The sequence below is a fragment of the Drosophila mauritiana genome, chromosome 2R, assembly GCF_004382145.1.
Source record: "Drosophila mauritiana strain mau12 chromosome 2R, ASM438214v1, whole genome shotgun sequence".
Taxonomy (NCBI): Eukaryota; Metazoa; Arthropoda; class Insecta; order Diptera; family Drosophilidae; genus Drosophila; species Drosophila mauritiana.
This window is the reverse complement of record NC_046668.1, coordinates 9308977-9324070: the sequence shown is the minus strand read 5'-3', so window position 1 is coordinate 9324070 and position 15094 is coordinate 9308977. Positions and strand designations below refer to the sequence as shown.

At 47.2% G+C, this 15094-nt stretch overlaps 3 protein-coding genes across 14 annotated transcripts in view; all 3 read left to right on the top strand.

Moving 5' to 3' along the window:
* The window catches only part of LOC117135552 (proteoglycan 4), a 35070-nt gene extending 31625 nt beyond the window's left edge, over positions 1-3445 (top strand). For all 6 annotated transcript variants that reach the window (XM_033295848.1, XM_033295847.1, XM_033295846.1 and 3 more), the window contains one exon: positions 64-3445. In XM_033295848.1, the coding sequence (XP_033151739.1) occupies positions 64-3017 (2954 nt within the window). In that variant the 3' untranslated portion in view covers positions 3018-3445. The remainder of the gene's footprint in view (positions 1-63) is intronic.
* Positions 3446-4208: 763 nt separating this feature from the next.
* On the top strand, positions 4209-5921 carry LOC117137157 (protein LTV1 homolog). Its single transcript, XM_033298467.1, has 2 exons — positions 4209-4282; positions 4342-5921. Exons 1-2 carry the CDS (start codon positions 4280-4282, stop codon positions 5818-5820), a joined length of 1482 nt encoding a protein of 493 aa, XP_033154358.1. The 5' UTR covers positions 4209-4279; the 3' UTR covers positions 5821-5921.
* Positions 5922-7174: 1253 nt separating this feature from the next.
* LOC117137617 (glycine receptor subunit alpha-2) lies at positions 7175-15072 on the top strand. 7 transcript variants are annotated; one of them, XM_033299144.1, is made up of 12 exons: positions 7230-7260; positions 8773-8849; positions 8940-9094; positions 9723-9799; positions 11193-11292; positions 11374-11528; positions 11848-11937; positions 12913-13068; positions 13126-13490; positions 13611-13739; positions 13813-13917; positions 14014-15072. In XM_033299144.1, the coding sequence occupies exons 3-12, from the start codon at positions 9033-9035 to the stop codon at positions 14212-14214; spliced, it is 1440 nt and encodes a 479-aa protein (XP_033155035.1). In that variant the 5' UTR covers positions 7230-7260; positions 8773-8849; positions 8940-9032; the 3' UTR covers positions 14215-15072. The 7 variants fall into 7 exon arrangements, with proteins under 7 accessions (XP_033155034.1, XP_033155035.1, XP_033155036.1 ...); XM_033299143.1 differs by lacking the exon at positions 8773-8849 and having other exon boundaries at positions 7175-7260; XM_033299145.1 differs by lacking the exons at positions 7230-7260; positions 8773-8849 and adding an exon at positions 7690-7706.
* Positions 15073-15094: the final 22 nt, after the last annotated feature.

Genomic DNA, 15094 nt, shown 5'->3' with positions numbered 1-15094 from the left:
GAAATTGGAAATATATTATGTCCGCTTCTAATCTAAACTAATCTCTTTATTACCAATTTTTAGAAGCCGATCTCAAGATCAAGACGCGCTCTTTGCCACCGAAGACTCTAACTGCCATTGCACCACCGGTCCAGGCTAACGCCGCCAGCTCGGTGACGACCAAGCGAACCAATACAATCGAGCAGAGCTCCACCATTACCAGCACCACAAAGACCACAAGCTCGTCCTCCACGACATCTCAGATTTTCGGACTTCGAGGTCTGACCAGCAAGAGCAACGCTTTGCTGGAGAATCGCGGAGAGTCTTCCACGGATGGGGACGACTTCCTGGCCAACGAGCGGGAGAAGGAGAACGAGGGTGGATTCCTGCGCCGTCTGATCCACCGGAACTCCAAGAGATCTATAGCCAGGGCCAACGACGGAGTCGAGGATACGGATTCCAGCCAGAGTGTGGCCAAGAAGCTGCAGATCTCAACCTCCTGCTTGGAGGCCGCTGCTCGGGATGCCGTTCAAGTGCCGGACAAGTCACGCAGTGCCACGTCGCACGAGCAGCACATCCAGGAGACGCGACAAACAATCAAGCGGGAGATTCACAACGAGGGCAAGCACGGATTAAACGCCATGGTCAGTAACTACGGTGTGCATCCACATCCACCCACGGCATTAAAGCCGAAATCAGGTCCTGCCGCCAGGCAGCGATACATGCCCAAGGAACTGGGAGCTGCTCCGCTGGAGAAGATAACCTCGGGCAACGATGTGACCAACTTGTTGTCGAAGAGCTCGCGGGGCAACGACACCTTCCAGTCCACCACTTTGGTGCGGGAACAGCAGAACAAAGTGGAGACCTCAACGCATTTCGAGAGGAAACCAAGGATTGTGGGCTTGAGTGCCTTCCAGCAGAAGCTATCCCGATCCAGTGACTCAGTGGGCCAGCACTCCAGCTCCTCCAACTCGTTGGAGACCAGCACGGATGAGCCCTCGCCCCTGTACTACGAGGAGAAGCAGCGCAAGACGGTTGAAAAGTCCCGCAGCTTCCGAAATTATGAGGACGAGGCTGTGGACTCCACGGCCGTGCACAACAATATGCCGAGCTTGCCGGATCTGTCGCTAAGTTTTCGCGTGCCTGCCTACTACAAGCAGACGCCACAATCGCCCTGTTCACCGATTTCCCCCAACGCCAAGTGTGTGTCACTGGGATTCGAGATCAACGACAACAAGTTGCTGCAGGCCCGAGCTGAATCCACGGGCCAGTTGCCATCTTCTGCGAAAATCTCACCGCAAAAGGCCACCCCCACAAAGCTTATAGTGAGTAGTCCGGGTTCAGCTGATATCTCCAAGATCGAGGAGAACATTGACCTTATCGTGAAATCCCCTCTGGTGAACGTTCTAAGGAAGTCCGGTAATGTGGCTGATAAGCTGCCCAAGGAGCAAACTACTCCGACCAAACAACGACCCAAGCTACTTGACTTGGGAGCAAAGATGACAGCTCCTGCGGCGAACCCAAGTCCCAGCCCGGCAAGTCCGTTGACCAAGAGTGCCAAGCTCTCGAACAGTCCACCCACCACCCCGGCCAAAGGGCAGGGTTCCTCCAACAGCAGTCGCCGGAATTCCAGCAACGTGGAGAATACTGGTGAGCCGGAGTTCATGAAGATCCAGCTGAATCGCGTGGACCAGGCGCGTCTGCACAACAAGACCAATCACTTGGTGCTAGCCAAGAACTTTAAGTCGCCCACGGAGCGGAGTCAGAGCAACGATGATCTCAGCTTCCGACGGAACAGCGGCGAGAATCTGGCGGGAATCGAGATTGTGGAGCACCTTCAGCCGAAGCCTCTAAGCCCGGCTATCAGGCCGACGACACTGGAGCCCAGCTTGAGCAGGCAATTGAAATCCGTTAGTGCCACTAGTATGAGGAATAGCTATGGAAGTAGTAGTGAAGGATTAGCCACTCCAGTTACTCCAGCCACTACACCAAGCACGCCTAAAAGCAATGGGTTTTCGAAAAGTATTCCCAGTGCTCCCAAGAACGTAAAGGAAGTTAAAGATGCCAAGGATACAGTCAGCCCGAAGGAGCCAGTGAAGAGCAATCGCCTTTCTCTGGAGGATCGCAAGCGGTTATTCCTTAGCGAAGAGCGAACGAAGTCAGTGGAGCAGCGCAGGAAGTCCATTACCAAGTCAGAAAACACTGCTCCACCCACTCCTTCGGTGATTCCAGCAACGCCCGCCATTCCAGTCACTCCGGTTACTCCCACCTCTCCCGAAATATTCGAGGTCAATGGCAACACTTCACCCACCTCCAATCCCGTGGTGTTGCGCAAGAAATCCTTTGCTAGCTGCAACGGCAATCCCAGTCCCTCCAAGGACGATCCCACACCCGAGCTGATGAAGGTCTTTGCCCGCCGTTCACTTAAAGTGAAGGATGACGACGTTGTGACTGTGCCACAGGTACAACCAGCCGCTCCAGTGACCAACAGCAAGAAGCTGTCGCCCAGTGGCGGCGGAGGTCAGAGCGTGGATAGCGACAAGGAGAACCAGTCGAACAGCGAGGAGAAGCTGGACAAACTGGCGCCCAAGAGCGAGCCCCAGGCGACCCATCACCCCAGCACCAATCGCAATTCGGTTGCAGACTTCCGCAATCTCAACAATAATAACAATAACCATCAGCAGCAACAGAAGGTGCCACCAAAGGTGGTCAACTACCTGCCCCCCATTAAGACCAGCAATCAGGGCCGCAATAGCCTGAATAACAATATCAGCAATGGTAATGGGAGTGCAAGGCCCGCTGCTGAAAGGTTTTCCCTGCAACTGAAGCAGGCCAACCCGACAGCAACTACTCCAACGTCTCCGGCAGCAGCGGCAGCAACACCTGTTGCAGCACCAACTGCAACATCTGCAGCAGCAGCACCAGCAGCAGTAGCGCCCAGTAAACCCATCGAGAGATCAGCCACCGTGGGCGAGTTCAAGGGAATCCACCAGAGACGCGCCGAGTGGGAGCAGAGGGCCAAGGAGGCGCTAAAGTAATGGATTACTTATTTGGGCTAACCTAAATACTCCGCCGACCAGACTGTACCTAGCCTAGCTGCAATCCAAGTGCTTTTGTCTAGTGATGCGCTCTCCTTCAAGCAAATAAAGCCAACTGGGAGGCAAAAAATAATCAAATTATCATTATAATCGTTAGCTTAAAACCTGTAAAGAATCGCAAATGAAATCAAAGTTGAGGGCGCCGGACTGGCGAGGTCATCCAAAGACAATAGCGACCTGCTCGGGTCCGGTGCCCGAAAAACTCGATAGGCAATAACTATATACCGATCTTCAAAAAGTGACTAGATTATACTTATTTTTAGTCTGTTCAGAGTATCGCTTACTATTAAAAGCTACTAGGCTTCGATTCGAATTTGTTCTGTGCATGTCGAGAAATGTTTTGAAATAAACTAAATTACATCTATTAATTGAGAGTCAAGAAAACTGTAAGGACTGTGAGTATAATTACGCGTAGCAAGGAGCCTGATATTCGAAACATTTGATTTACTTTAAGTTGATATTTTGCAAGCTTTTAATTGGTAGAAGAGATTGATTTTACTATCTAGGCTAACTATTATTACATATTAGTATCGTATATGTTTCGAAGACCTTGTTTATGTATAATCTTTAGAGTCTGCCGAGATTACAGATCCATATGAATGTAAACGTGTAGAAATTTAATCATATTCACACCCAAGTGTATGTAAAACATTGCGAGTGTACAATTGTTTTCGAAGTGTCAAGATTGTAAATGTACATACAACAAATAAAAACGATTTAATAAATATTCAAGTACAAATTTGTGTTTCTATACTTATTTTAGAATTGGGAGATTTGTACAAATCAATTTTAGTAACTATTAATGGTGAATATAATTTACAATCAAATGGGAAAATGTTTCAGTTCGCGGTTCTTAAGAATAAATGTTTATAATATATTACACTTAGTTAATTACACTTAGTTATTACACTTAACCATAAACTATTGATTTCATGGAATGAAAAATATTGGAACTTGGATTTTGTTTAAACGTGAATCAATCTGTAGATCTGAAAGAAAATTTGGTCGCACACGTAATTATTTTCCATTGCCGCCTTTTTTTCGAATGTAAGTGTGCGTTGTTCAACACTAAGCCCAACTACGCAGTGGAAAAAACAGTGTGACCGCAAGGCAGCAATACAAAATCCCTTTCTGGGTGGCAGCTCCAGCAGGCACATGTGTTTCTCTGTATTTACAAAAGATTTTCCGAAAACAATCCAATAATGGTGGGTAAAACACTTCTAAACTGGATGAAACTTATCTCACAGGCCATCTTCCATTGCAGGTTAAGGGCAAGAAGCCGTATATTGACCGCAAAAAGGCGGTCACCTTCCATTTGGTGCATCGCAGTCAACACGATCCCCTGGTGACCGATGAAAATGCTCCGCAGAGGGTGCTCCTCGAGGCGGCGGCGCGCCAGCAGAAGCCGAAGGATCCAGAGCCACCCACCGATCCCGCCCAGCGGCAGGAGGAGCTAAAGAAGTTTGGTATTCACTTCGACGATGACTATGACTATATGCAGCATCTAAAGAAACGCGAGAACGACGTGGTTTGGGAGTTCATGGAGAATCCGAATCAAGCGAGAAAGCAAAAAGTCCAGGATAGCGAGAAACCGGGCCCTGCGCCCAAGCTTATGCTGCCCAGCTCGGTGTTCGCCAGCGAGTTTGAGGAATCCGAGGGCATGCTAAACAAGGCGGCTCCGCAAACCTTGCGTCTGGACTGGGATCCCGATGTGGTCGCTGCCCTGGACAGCGATTGTGAGAACGAAGAGCTGGAAGATGACTTCGTAATGCAGGCTATGGCTGAGGGCGACTCCGACGACGAGGAGTGGGATGACGAAGATGGGGAGGAGCAGTCCGACATGGACTTCGATTCCGATGACCTAAACGAGGATGAAAATGAGGACGAACTAATGGATCGCTTGGCGCCCCTGATGCGCGAACGTCGCTTTGACGACGAGGAGCTCAAGTCGCGCTTCACCGAGTACTCCATGTCATCCAGCGTAATTCGGCGCAATGAGCAGCTGTCCCTATTGGACGATCGTTTCGAGAAGTTCTACGCCACATACGATGATCCGGAGCTGGGCGACCTGGCTCTCGAGGACATCGAGGGCAACTGGCACCAGAAACATCCCGTTGTGATGCAGTGCTTCCAGGAGTTCAAGAAGAAGGACAAGAGCATCGAGTATAACAAGGAGTGGGATCGCGAGCGCATCGAAAAGTATCGAAATGTGGTCGAGGGCGAAGAAGATCCCACGGAGGAGCTGGTGGAATACGAGGTCGACGACCCAAAGCAGAAGAAGTGGGACTGCGAGTCAATCTTGTCCACCTACTCGAATATCTACAATCACCCGAAGGTGATCGATGAGCCGCGACGCAGTCGTCGTTCCAGTGCCAGCACAAATCCAGCTCCCATTCAGATCGACCCGAAGACAGGCCTGCCCACAAATGTCCTGCGCGGTGGGGTCGATGGCCAACTGACAGCCAAGGCGCTTGCTAATCTGGCCGATGAATCACCCGCTGCCACTGGGCCAAAGTCACTGTGCGCCAAATCGGTGCTCTCCACATTAAGCGTTCTGTCCATCAGACCCAAGGACGAGACCCCCGAGGAGAAAAAGGAGCGGAAGCGCCTGCTGAAGGACTATCGCAACGAGCGTCGCATCGAAAAGAAGGCCAACACGGAGGCCTTCAAGGAGGAGAAGAAGCGACAGACGCACGTGAAGATCAACCAGCGAACCAACCAACAGGGAGCCTCCATCGTCTAGCTTAAGTTTCCGGCTCTGTTCTCTAGGCTTAAATGTGAAATGTATACACAGGCGTATATGTTAAGTGATATCTATAAACGAACGATTGGATAAACGACAAACTGTTGCCGTGATTACGGGCATAGTTCACCCGAACTCAATGCATTAGCATTAGGAGTTGGAGACGGCCCGGGATGTCGCCTTCTGTTGGCGTCATCGTCGGTTGCCAGTTGTCAGTCGACCATTAATCAAAGTGGCTGACTGTGCCGCACGCGCCGAGGCTATAAACCACAACAACAATGCCACAACGTGATACCCTGGAAAAGAACGCAGCGAATGTCCTGCCAGGCGGCAATTAGCCCCAACTGACTTACTGACTGGCTGGCTGACAACAAGTTTAGTCTAGCGATTTGCGAGCTGCTAAATAGCTCGACGGGCGGACATAAAGCGAAATCCACAGCGAGACAATCGAAGTGAAGCGAAAATAAAATAAACTCCAATTCATTGTCAGTTGGCGAACAGCAATGCCAACAACAAGAATGCTATAACAAAGTGGCTTTTTACCCCGCCACAAGACCATATGTACTATTGAGCTAGCAGTAGCGCCTAGCTACATCAACTATATGCACGACATGTCTGTGTCAGTGCGCTACTATATATTAAAGTCGGTCCTACAAACGCGATTTGTATTTACACAGTCATATAGAAATTTCCCACGAGGTTTGAGGCCGAGGGGAGCCCATTCAGGCCTCGTTTCCAGCCCTTGGGCACTTGGTTAGTGGCAGGTGGGGATTAGCCTGGTGTGGCAGTTGTTTAGCGTTTTGGTTACTTTGTGGAATTTTCAAGTCAACTCGCATGCACCTCGTTGGAAAACCCAACCGATGTCAGTCGACAACAAAATGCTAGGGATATTAGATATATAAGTATACTCTATAGATTCAAAAGATCATAGTTATGAAAAACCATAACTGACCTTTAAAATTTAGAACTGTTCTACCACTTATAATTACACATGAGTACAATGATTATGGTAATGATGGATTTGTGGCAGCTATTGGAAACTACATTTGATCACTCCGCTGGCGGGTGTGGGCATGGGGATTAGAAAATCCCAAACACACTTCCAGCGAACCCAACACCAATTTGCAAGCGAACCGAGGGCCCATGCCCGTGCCCATGCAATCGTCCTTCCAGGCCCCCATTGCCCACAACAGGCGGGACCCATTCCGAAGCCAACTCCCCATCGCTGTAAGTGGAAACCCGTTACAGTTGGTTGTCGTGCCTGAGCCTCCGCAGAACGTTGGGGATTTTTTCGTATGTCGTATTAAAGTTGGCAAGGCGAGCGGCCAAGAAATTCGCGTACTTTCACAGCCCAGCTCAGTTCCGCTCCATTCAGTTTAGTTCTGTTTAGTTCCTGAGCGAAGGCGAACGGACTCGGGCGCGCGTCGTTCCCGCAGCGCGGTAATTCCCCATATAATATAATAATAATATGTACATATCTGAATAATACGGCCTGGGACACGATGGGTGCACGTTGGAGTTCGCGTGAGGCGTGGCGCTGAAGTCGCGCAATTTTAGGCCGTTCTTTCGGGGAAAAACCAACCGAGAGCCATTAGTGAATGCCACTAACTGCATAATTAATGTAATTGCCATAGATCGAACATCCTGGTGTTTATGCATATAACAAAATGCGGCGGCATCTTGGGGCATTTTAAATTTCCATTAATTTCAATCCGAGCTGGATCTTTGAACATAGCCGCCACAAACACCACGCAGGATCCACGGCATTAATACAAATGGCTTCCATCCGAAAGTTAGTGCGTGTTTTCGATCAAAGTGAAGTCCATCATTCATTCGAATGTGTAGATAAAGTATCTGTGAGATCAACGCTACACGAGACATGTGGTGTGAGTGATTTAGGCAAGATTCGTATCTGTGTGTGTCCACACCACTTGGGGACGGGCCTGGCCTAGCCGGATACGGTTCATCTCACGATCTGCATACAGCCGCACTTCTATATACATACCCGAGATCTGGCAGATCTGGAAGTGGAATTTTTAATTTGCGCGAAAATACCCATTGCCATTGCCAATGTCAGCCGTAGAAAGTAATTTATAGGAAGTGGATGTCCATGCAATTATGTGTGTGCTGCTGGCCAGGAAGCCTGCAATTGAAACCCTCGATCTGTCCATCTAACCCACTGACCGTCCGCCCGTGCCCCGTGCATCTGGGAAATCCGCACACTCGTATCTGCCAGATATCGGTCGCATAAATAGTCGCATAGATTGAGCTGTTACACCGGCCACCGTAAAAGCTGTCTGTCTGTTCAGCGACTTAAGTAAAATTGGCACGCGATTCAATTGAATCTTGGCGAGAAGTGTGCTGTGTGCCCTGTGCCGGAGCAATTGCCAGCACATCAGCATTATGCCATGCCTTGACCGCCGGCGGAGCTCCTCCTCCTCTCCATCCGCTCCAGCTCCTTGCGACCCTTCCGCGTCTATGTGTACAGTGGAGGCTCTGTGGCCTGAATCCCCCCCTACTGACCTAGGAAAACAAAGTATTTCCTTGGGAAAACTAGGATTCAGCTATCAGTAGTAACTGATCATATCTGTTTTCTTAACCCTTTGAATTAATTTTATCATTTGAACAGTTCTTTCCTAAGAAATAAATCTTACTTGCAACTAGAAACACTTAGGCTATAGTAATTGCCCGCTAGTGAGCTACCACTGTAGCTACCATTTTACGACAGCAATCCGCAATCGCCCGCCCACACAGAATCCAGAATACAGATATCACAGATGCGGATACAGATACTCGTATCTAGATGATCACTCATTCGGCGCGCGAGCTCGGCTCTTGTTTATTCGAGTTCCGAACGGCAGCCGAGTCGGAGGGTAAACCTCGCGGATTAACTTAGCCCCAACCAGGACCCCATATATATATACGATCTATGCTCATATATCTTTTGTTCAGTGTTTGTGTCGTGCAAAAAAAGAAAAGAAAGTAAGAAACCGCCAGAGAGCCAAGTAAATCCAAAATCAAAACAAAATGTAAGAGCAGACCAAGATACATCCGTACAGAGATACAGATATACAAGTTGCGAATAGCAAAGGCAAATGATTGAAAATATTGTGTTACAGAAACCGAATTATGATATTCCCACGTCGGTGTAAAGTGAGATGATTTGAGGTCTGTGTGTTACAAATCCTTTCCCGTGCCGTCGCCCCAACATCATGCTCGACAAATTCAACACAAACGCATTCATATCGTTTGGACTGGGATTCATACTGATGTGGTAAGCTCGAGTTACACCGATTCCTGAATCCTGACTCCCTATACCCACTCCCATTCCCCGTGCCATCTGGAGTTCTGAGTCGCCAAGTGCAAACCCCACTTATCCCAGACCCAGAATCATAATCGTTTCCAGTTCAAGGGGAACCTTCGTCCTGCCAAATGTGCAAAAAATCGGTTCAGTTCGGTTTAGTTTGATTTCGGTTCGAAATACCTATAGCAAGGTCAATTGGATCACAGTCAAATGAGAATCCTGCACGGCATATGCGGAGGAAACTAATGTTATTACTCGCCTGCCAGGAGGTTAAACACCAAAACAGAACAGAACACAAAACCAAACCGAACCGAACTCTGAAACGAATCGAATCGAATGGAATGGAATCGAATGGAATGGTAGCGCCGGCCAGCACGAAGGAAGTTAATTTCAAATTCAGACTTAAATTGACAAAGTTTGCTACAGTTGCATGTGGCAGACATCAGGCAAAGGACTCCCCTTTGTCTCACCACACCAAACACCCCCCTTCCCCCTCCCCCCTGCTCGAAAGAGGGCTTTCCCACCCAGTACATTACATGCCCCAAGGAACTGCATTTGAATTTGCCCCACACTCTGTTCTCTGCTGCTCATTTTGCAGGCTGAGCGAAGCCACGGAAGCCCACATGAACTACACAGCCAAGCCGCGAGTAGTTCTTCCGCCTAATTATGTCAAGGGTAAGTTGAACTCCACCCAATAGCAATGCCCCCTAGATACCCTAGAAATACCCCCTAATAATATCCCCTCGAATGCAATACGGTTGCGGGCAGTAAATCGTACTCCTCGGAGGTGTCCTTTTCGATGCGGTCTCCTTTTGTGTTTAATTGCCACGGATTGCCCGCAGGCGTTTTTTTTTCCATTCTGATTTCTGATTTGTTTGCACCATGAAACCACCGCCAACCGTGCATATATGGATATGTATATGGATACGGATATGGATATGCGTGTTCGGGGTTTTTCTTCACCATATTTAGCCTTTTTTCCAACGTTTTTTCAACCGTTTTTCCTCTCCGCTCGTTTCGTGACGCGGCGAGTCGAGTTTCATGGCCTCCGTCTATGGCATACTAGGTTAGGGTTACGGATTACGGGGTATGGGTTAGTAACCATGGGGGCTTTTGACGTCATCCGGCATTACGATCGATTAAAATCAAAATAACATTTACCGGCGTCAATTGCCAGCCAGCCCGAATTGCCGAAGAATTTGTGCAATCTAAGGATCTAAAGGAGAGCCTGGCATTAAAGTTACATTATTTCGTAAAATACTTCATGCTAAAAACGGAAACATTTAACCGAAACTCACCCGCATAATTGTATGAGTTGAGGTATGCCAATTAAATTAGTTACTTTTTCCTTTGGCTTACTCATAAAACGGCTAAAGTTCACTAAACTTAAACTTGGCTATAAATTACTCAACACAATTAAGTGCATTTTGTGCGAAAATGTAAACGACTGGCAACTGTTGGGTAATAAATCCTTAAGCAGATACAGATATTGAAAGCAAGCAGATGGTTATCCACTTAAAATCATTGTTATATGCCAATTAGTGCGAACAAGTTTGAAACACCTTTGAATTTTGTTATTATCTAATGCATTACTTTTGTTTAAGCCAGTACAGATTCTTGAAAATATCCTTTTAAATTTTTTTTTAATATCTTAGATTAATATATTTGAATTGGTAAGTGAATTCTTATGCAATAGCTGCATTTTTTTTATTCACCAAAATTACCGAGAGGCGTGTTTCCTTCATTTGCGGCAATTGCTGAGAAGCTAATCAACACCTTTATTTCCATCGATTTTCACGGGTTGTGTAATACGCATGAAAACCGTAGGCTGCCCCTGAACTTGGTGGGAAATCGGAGCAGAAGTCGGGGGTTTCCTTAGTTGGTTTTTTTTTTGGGAATTCCAGACGGAGGCCCCTTTAAAATGAATTCGCGCACGAAAGTTTGTCCGGATTTCTCAATGGGATGGAATGGGTTGGGATGGGGTGATTGTGATTCGTGAATAAACGAATAAAGTGTTCACACCGAATGAATGTGTTGGCTAACCGGAGATCGCCTTGATTTATTGCAGAAATACGACCGCCCTCGAAGAAGGGCTCACCAGTGATAGTAGACTTTAGCATATTCGTTGTAGATATTAACTCAATTAACGTAGAGGATATGGACTTTAGGTAAGTGACAACGCGCGTGGAGACACCTCTGAGATCGGGAGTTCGTAATGGAGCATATAGCGATACTGTGTACATTTTCAGAGTAGACATGTTTATACATCAGCGCTGGCTGGAGTCGCGCCTGGAGATCCCAGATGACATATTCGAGGAGGGCGACGACTACGTGACGCTGCTTCCAGAGGTCTTTGAGAATTTTTGGCAGCCGGATCCGTACTTTCTTAATTCCAAAATTGCCGGTACGTCCAATCCCCACTATTGAAACCCATAGACTTATGTGTATGTGTGTAGTATGTATGTGTATGTGAGTAGTGTATGCTTCATGTTCGATGTGTGTTTTACGTACAATCTTGGATCGGGATTCCTCCTGCACTTTTGTCCAGCTGAGCTCATCACCCCTATGTGTCTAATTAAGCTCTATAAGTGTGGACCGTTTGTATATAGTAACGAATTACTTTGTTTTCCTTTGTTTGTTTGTTTTTTTTCCTAATCCAACGGTTACTAATCCACCGACTAACATTGAATTCCCGAACTAACAATACCGATACTTCTGCATAGGATACGGAAGTCCATATGTTGCGTCCACCTCCCTGCTACGCAATAAGGGTGAAAGAGATTCGAAAAACTTTCATCTAGACAAAGATATAAGTATATCAAAATGACCCTAGATCTGTGTTTGCCACTTTTGTGTTATTTGCCAAAATCCATCGAAATCGATATCAGTATCAGTATCAGTATCAATATCAGTTTCAGTATCAGCGCATAACTTCCATCCAATGTATCCTGTATATTCAACATTCTTCGATATCTATCTATATACCGACTACGTACTGGCCGATTTAAGTGTATACAGTTCCCTGTGTGTATATATACATATATCCCCCATGCATCGCACAGCCAGCAAAAGACCCTGTGTACATTTAAGTTTTTTTTATAATTTACCCACCCAATACCCGGACCCGCCCACTCGCGGCCCTCATTATACGCACGAAATCCATTCCGGTTCCAATGCCATGGTCGAAACAGGACACTCCACCAATCCACCGTAGAGCCACCCGTAGTCCCCACCGCCATGGTCAGGACCATCGCCCACGCTCCGTATCCGAATCCTAAAACGAAAACGAAAATTTGCAGTTGCACCCGCGGTCCTGATAAGATCTCACCTTGGAATCACGTGTGCACCCTCGTTGGCAATTTGGTTTTTTCCATTTTGTGTTGCCATTGTCAACATTTACAAAACAAAAATCGATTCCAAATCGGTCAGCCTTGTTTATATTCCCAGTCACGATTGTTAAGCACAAGTCAGTCTTTGATTTTCAAATAATATTATTTTCGAAAATGAATTATTAGTTTTTTGAAATCATTATAGTAAGTTTTAAGTTTTACAAATTGATAAGAAACATCAACTCATTCGTCGTTAGTAGAAAATCGCGCTTAAACCTAGACGTAAGGTGATCACCAGCAAGATCACCATCACGGCACCACCAATTGACCACCACCCAACCACTGAACCACCACCGAAATGCGCAAGAAATGAGTCTATCGATGCCAATGCCATAGTTCTAATCAAAACCCATTTGTTCCGCATCTCTGCAACGTCTTCTCGATGTCTTTTCGTTGTAGAAATAGCGACACTGACCCACAAGTTCACGTCGGTGACGCTCTACAAGAACAAGACGGTGCGCTATGCGGCGCGGATGCACGCGATCATCGCCTGCCAGATGGAGTTCCAGCTGTACCCCATGGACATCCAGGTGTGTCCCATCTACATCGAGAGCTGTAAGTGTGTGTGCTCTCCAGATCTGCAGTTTTATCTTAATGTATCCACTCCCGAAGTCTCGTCGAACAATCAGAAGGTTAAGCTGCGCTGGTCGGACTCCGGGGTGACCCTCAATCCGGAACTGAAGCTGCTGCAGTACAATCTGGGCCAGCCGCTGGAACTGGAGGAGAGCGACGGCTACATGCCGGAGAAGGTGGGCAACTTCTCCCGCCTCACCGTGTACTTCCGCTTCGAGCGCCAGATTGGCCACCACCTCATCCAGACCTTTGCCCCCTCATCGCTGGTGGTGATGCTGTCCTGGTTCAGCTTCTGGCTGGGACTGGACGCCATTCCGGGGCGCGTAACGCTCCTGGTGACCTGCATGCTGACCCTGGTGACCATGTTTACGGGCGCCGACATTCCGCCAGTGGCTTACGTAAAGGTGGGTTTATTGTAGGACATAAAACTAAAAAAAAAAGAATCTAAAAAATATCTTTTGCCTATATATATTAAAAACTAAAAAAAATATAATAGTTCTAACCAAGGTGCCTCCCTTTTTCAGGCACTGGACCTCTGGATGGCCGGGTGCATGCTGTCCGTGTTCGCCGCGCTGGCCGAGTTCGTGGTGGTGAAAGTGCTGGACGTGCAGTACCAGTACCAGGTGAACCGCATACCCAAGGTACTGCCCATGGTAAGGCAGCTGTGGGGATATCGCTTTAATAAGTAATGCCACCTTCTTGTCGTTCCGATTTCGATTCGCGTAGCGCATCAGCAACATGGAGAAGGGTCAGTGTGCGACGGTGGCCAGTTGGGAGGGCGGAGCGGTGCGGTCGCGGAAGGCCACTCAGACGCCCACGACACCGGGCCAGGTGAGCTATTAGCCACTGATATGGATATGTGGGGGAACCTGTGCACATGTCACACACATCATATATACATATATATAATTTCAAATAACTCCCTAGACATCGCTCCAGGGAAACGGCGGACCGCCGAAGCCAGCAAGACGTCAAAGTCTACTTTCCGTGGCGTGGACGGATACGGATACCGGCGTGGAGAAGATCATGTGGCGGGAGATCGACAAGGTGTCCCGCGCCGTATTCCCCATCCTCTTCTTTGTGTTTGTGCTCCTGTACTGGCCGATACTGCTGATGAAGTCGTCCTAGGATTTGGGGAGCTCCAGACTGCACATGTCTGGACTCCGTTAAAAAGTCGAACAAACGCGAATATGCTGATGAAACTGCAACTGGACTGGATTTGGATATGCACACTCCAAGTGCAATGTCAGTGATGCTAGGTATTTGGATCGGAATACTTGGAAACCGAGAGCTCTATGCTGCACTTCATCAAAGTACAAGGAACCACAAGGAAAGTCTACAGTTACCTAAATACATCCATCGGGTACATCGAAATGCCAGTACTGAGTGTTACGGACTACTTGCTCACAAAGAATATATATTGTTCATTTGAGTATATGCTTTGTACAGATCCAAACAATAATGATATGTCCCCCAAATTATTTCAAATCTATGCCTCAATCGCAGAACTAAACACGTATATAACTCTTTCGGCAGGACACCGCGCACTCCCACAGGATGGAATGCTTCGCTACTCAACTATATTAGCCATGATCCCACGAGGATAACCCAAATTTGAGTTTAGTTCTGCCTTATGCATAAATATGTACACCGGATATGAAAGAAACGTATATCACTGTGCTAGTGACAATACCCAGAGTCGAAAGGGTTGTCCCTACTTTCAAAGTATACACTCTATTACAATTGCGAGCTACACGCATAAATCATTTTCGGGCAAACGATTTTAATTGAACTTTTGTATTAGGCTTAAGCAAATCAGCCAAGTTATGGAATTGGTGCTTTACGGAGATAATAATACAATGGCCTCAAAGGATATTTGGATTGTAAATAACGAAACGAACAGTGAATGCTTTTAGAGATTTTTACATATTTAGAATTATTTATCCATTATAGCGCATTTTAATGCAAACATTAGAGCTGTGGCTTTTACATCTAATACTAAAATCGA

Bases quoted from the DNA above. Each gene is read 5' to 3' on its own strand.
- LOC117137617 (XM_033299143.1), top strand. From the start codon at position 9,033: ATGCTCGACAAATTCAACACAAACGCATTCATATCGTTTGGACTGGGA. The intron at 11,293-11,373 runs GTAAGTGACAAC...GTACATTTTCAG, and splicing joins GTAGAGGATATGGACTTTAG to AGTAGACATGTTTATACATC. The intron at 13,740-13,812 runs GTAAGGCAGCTG...CGATTCGCGTAG, and splicing joins TACCCAAGGTACTGCCCATG to CGCATCAGCAACATGGAGAA.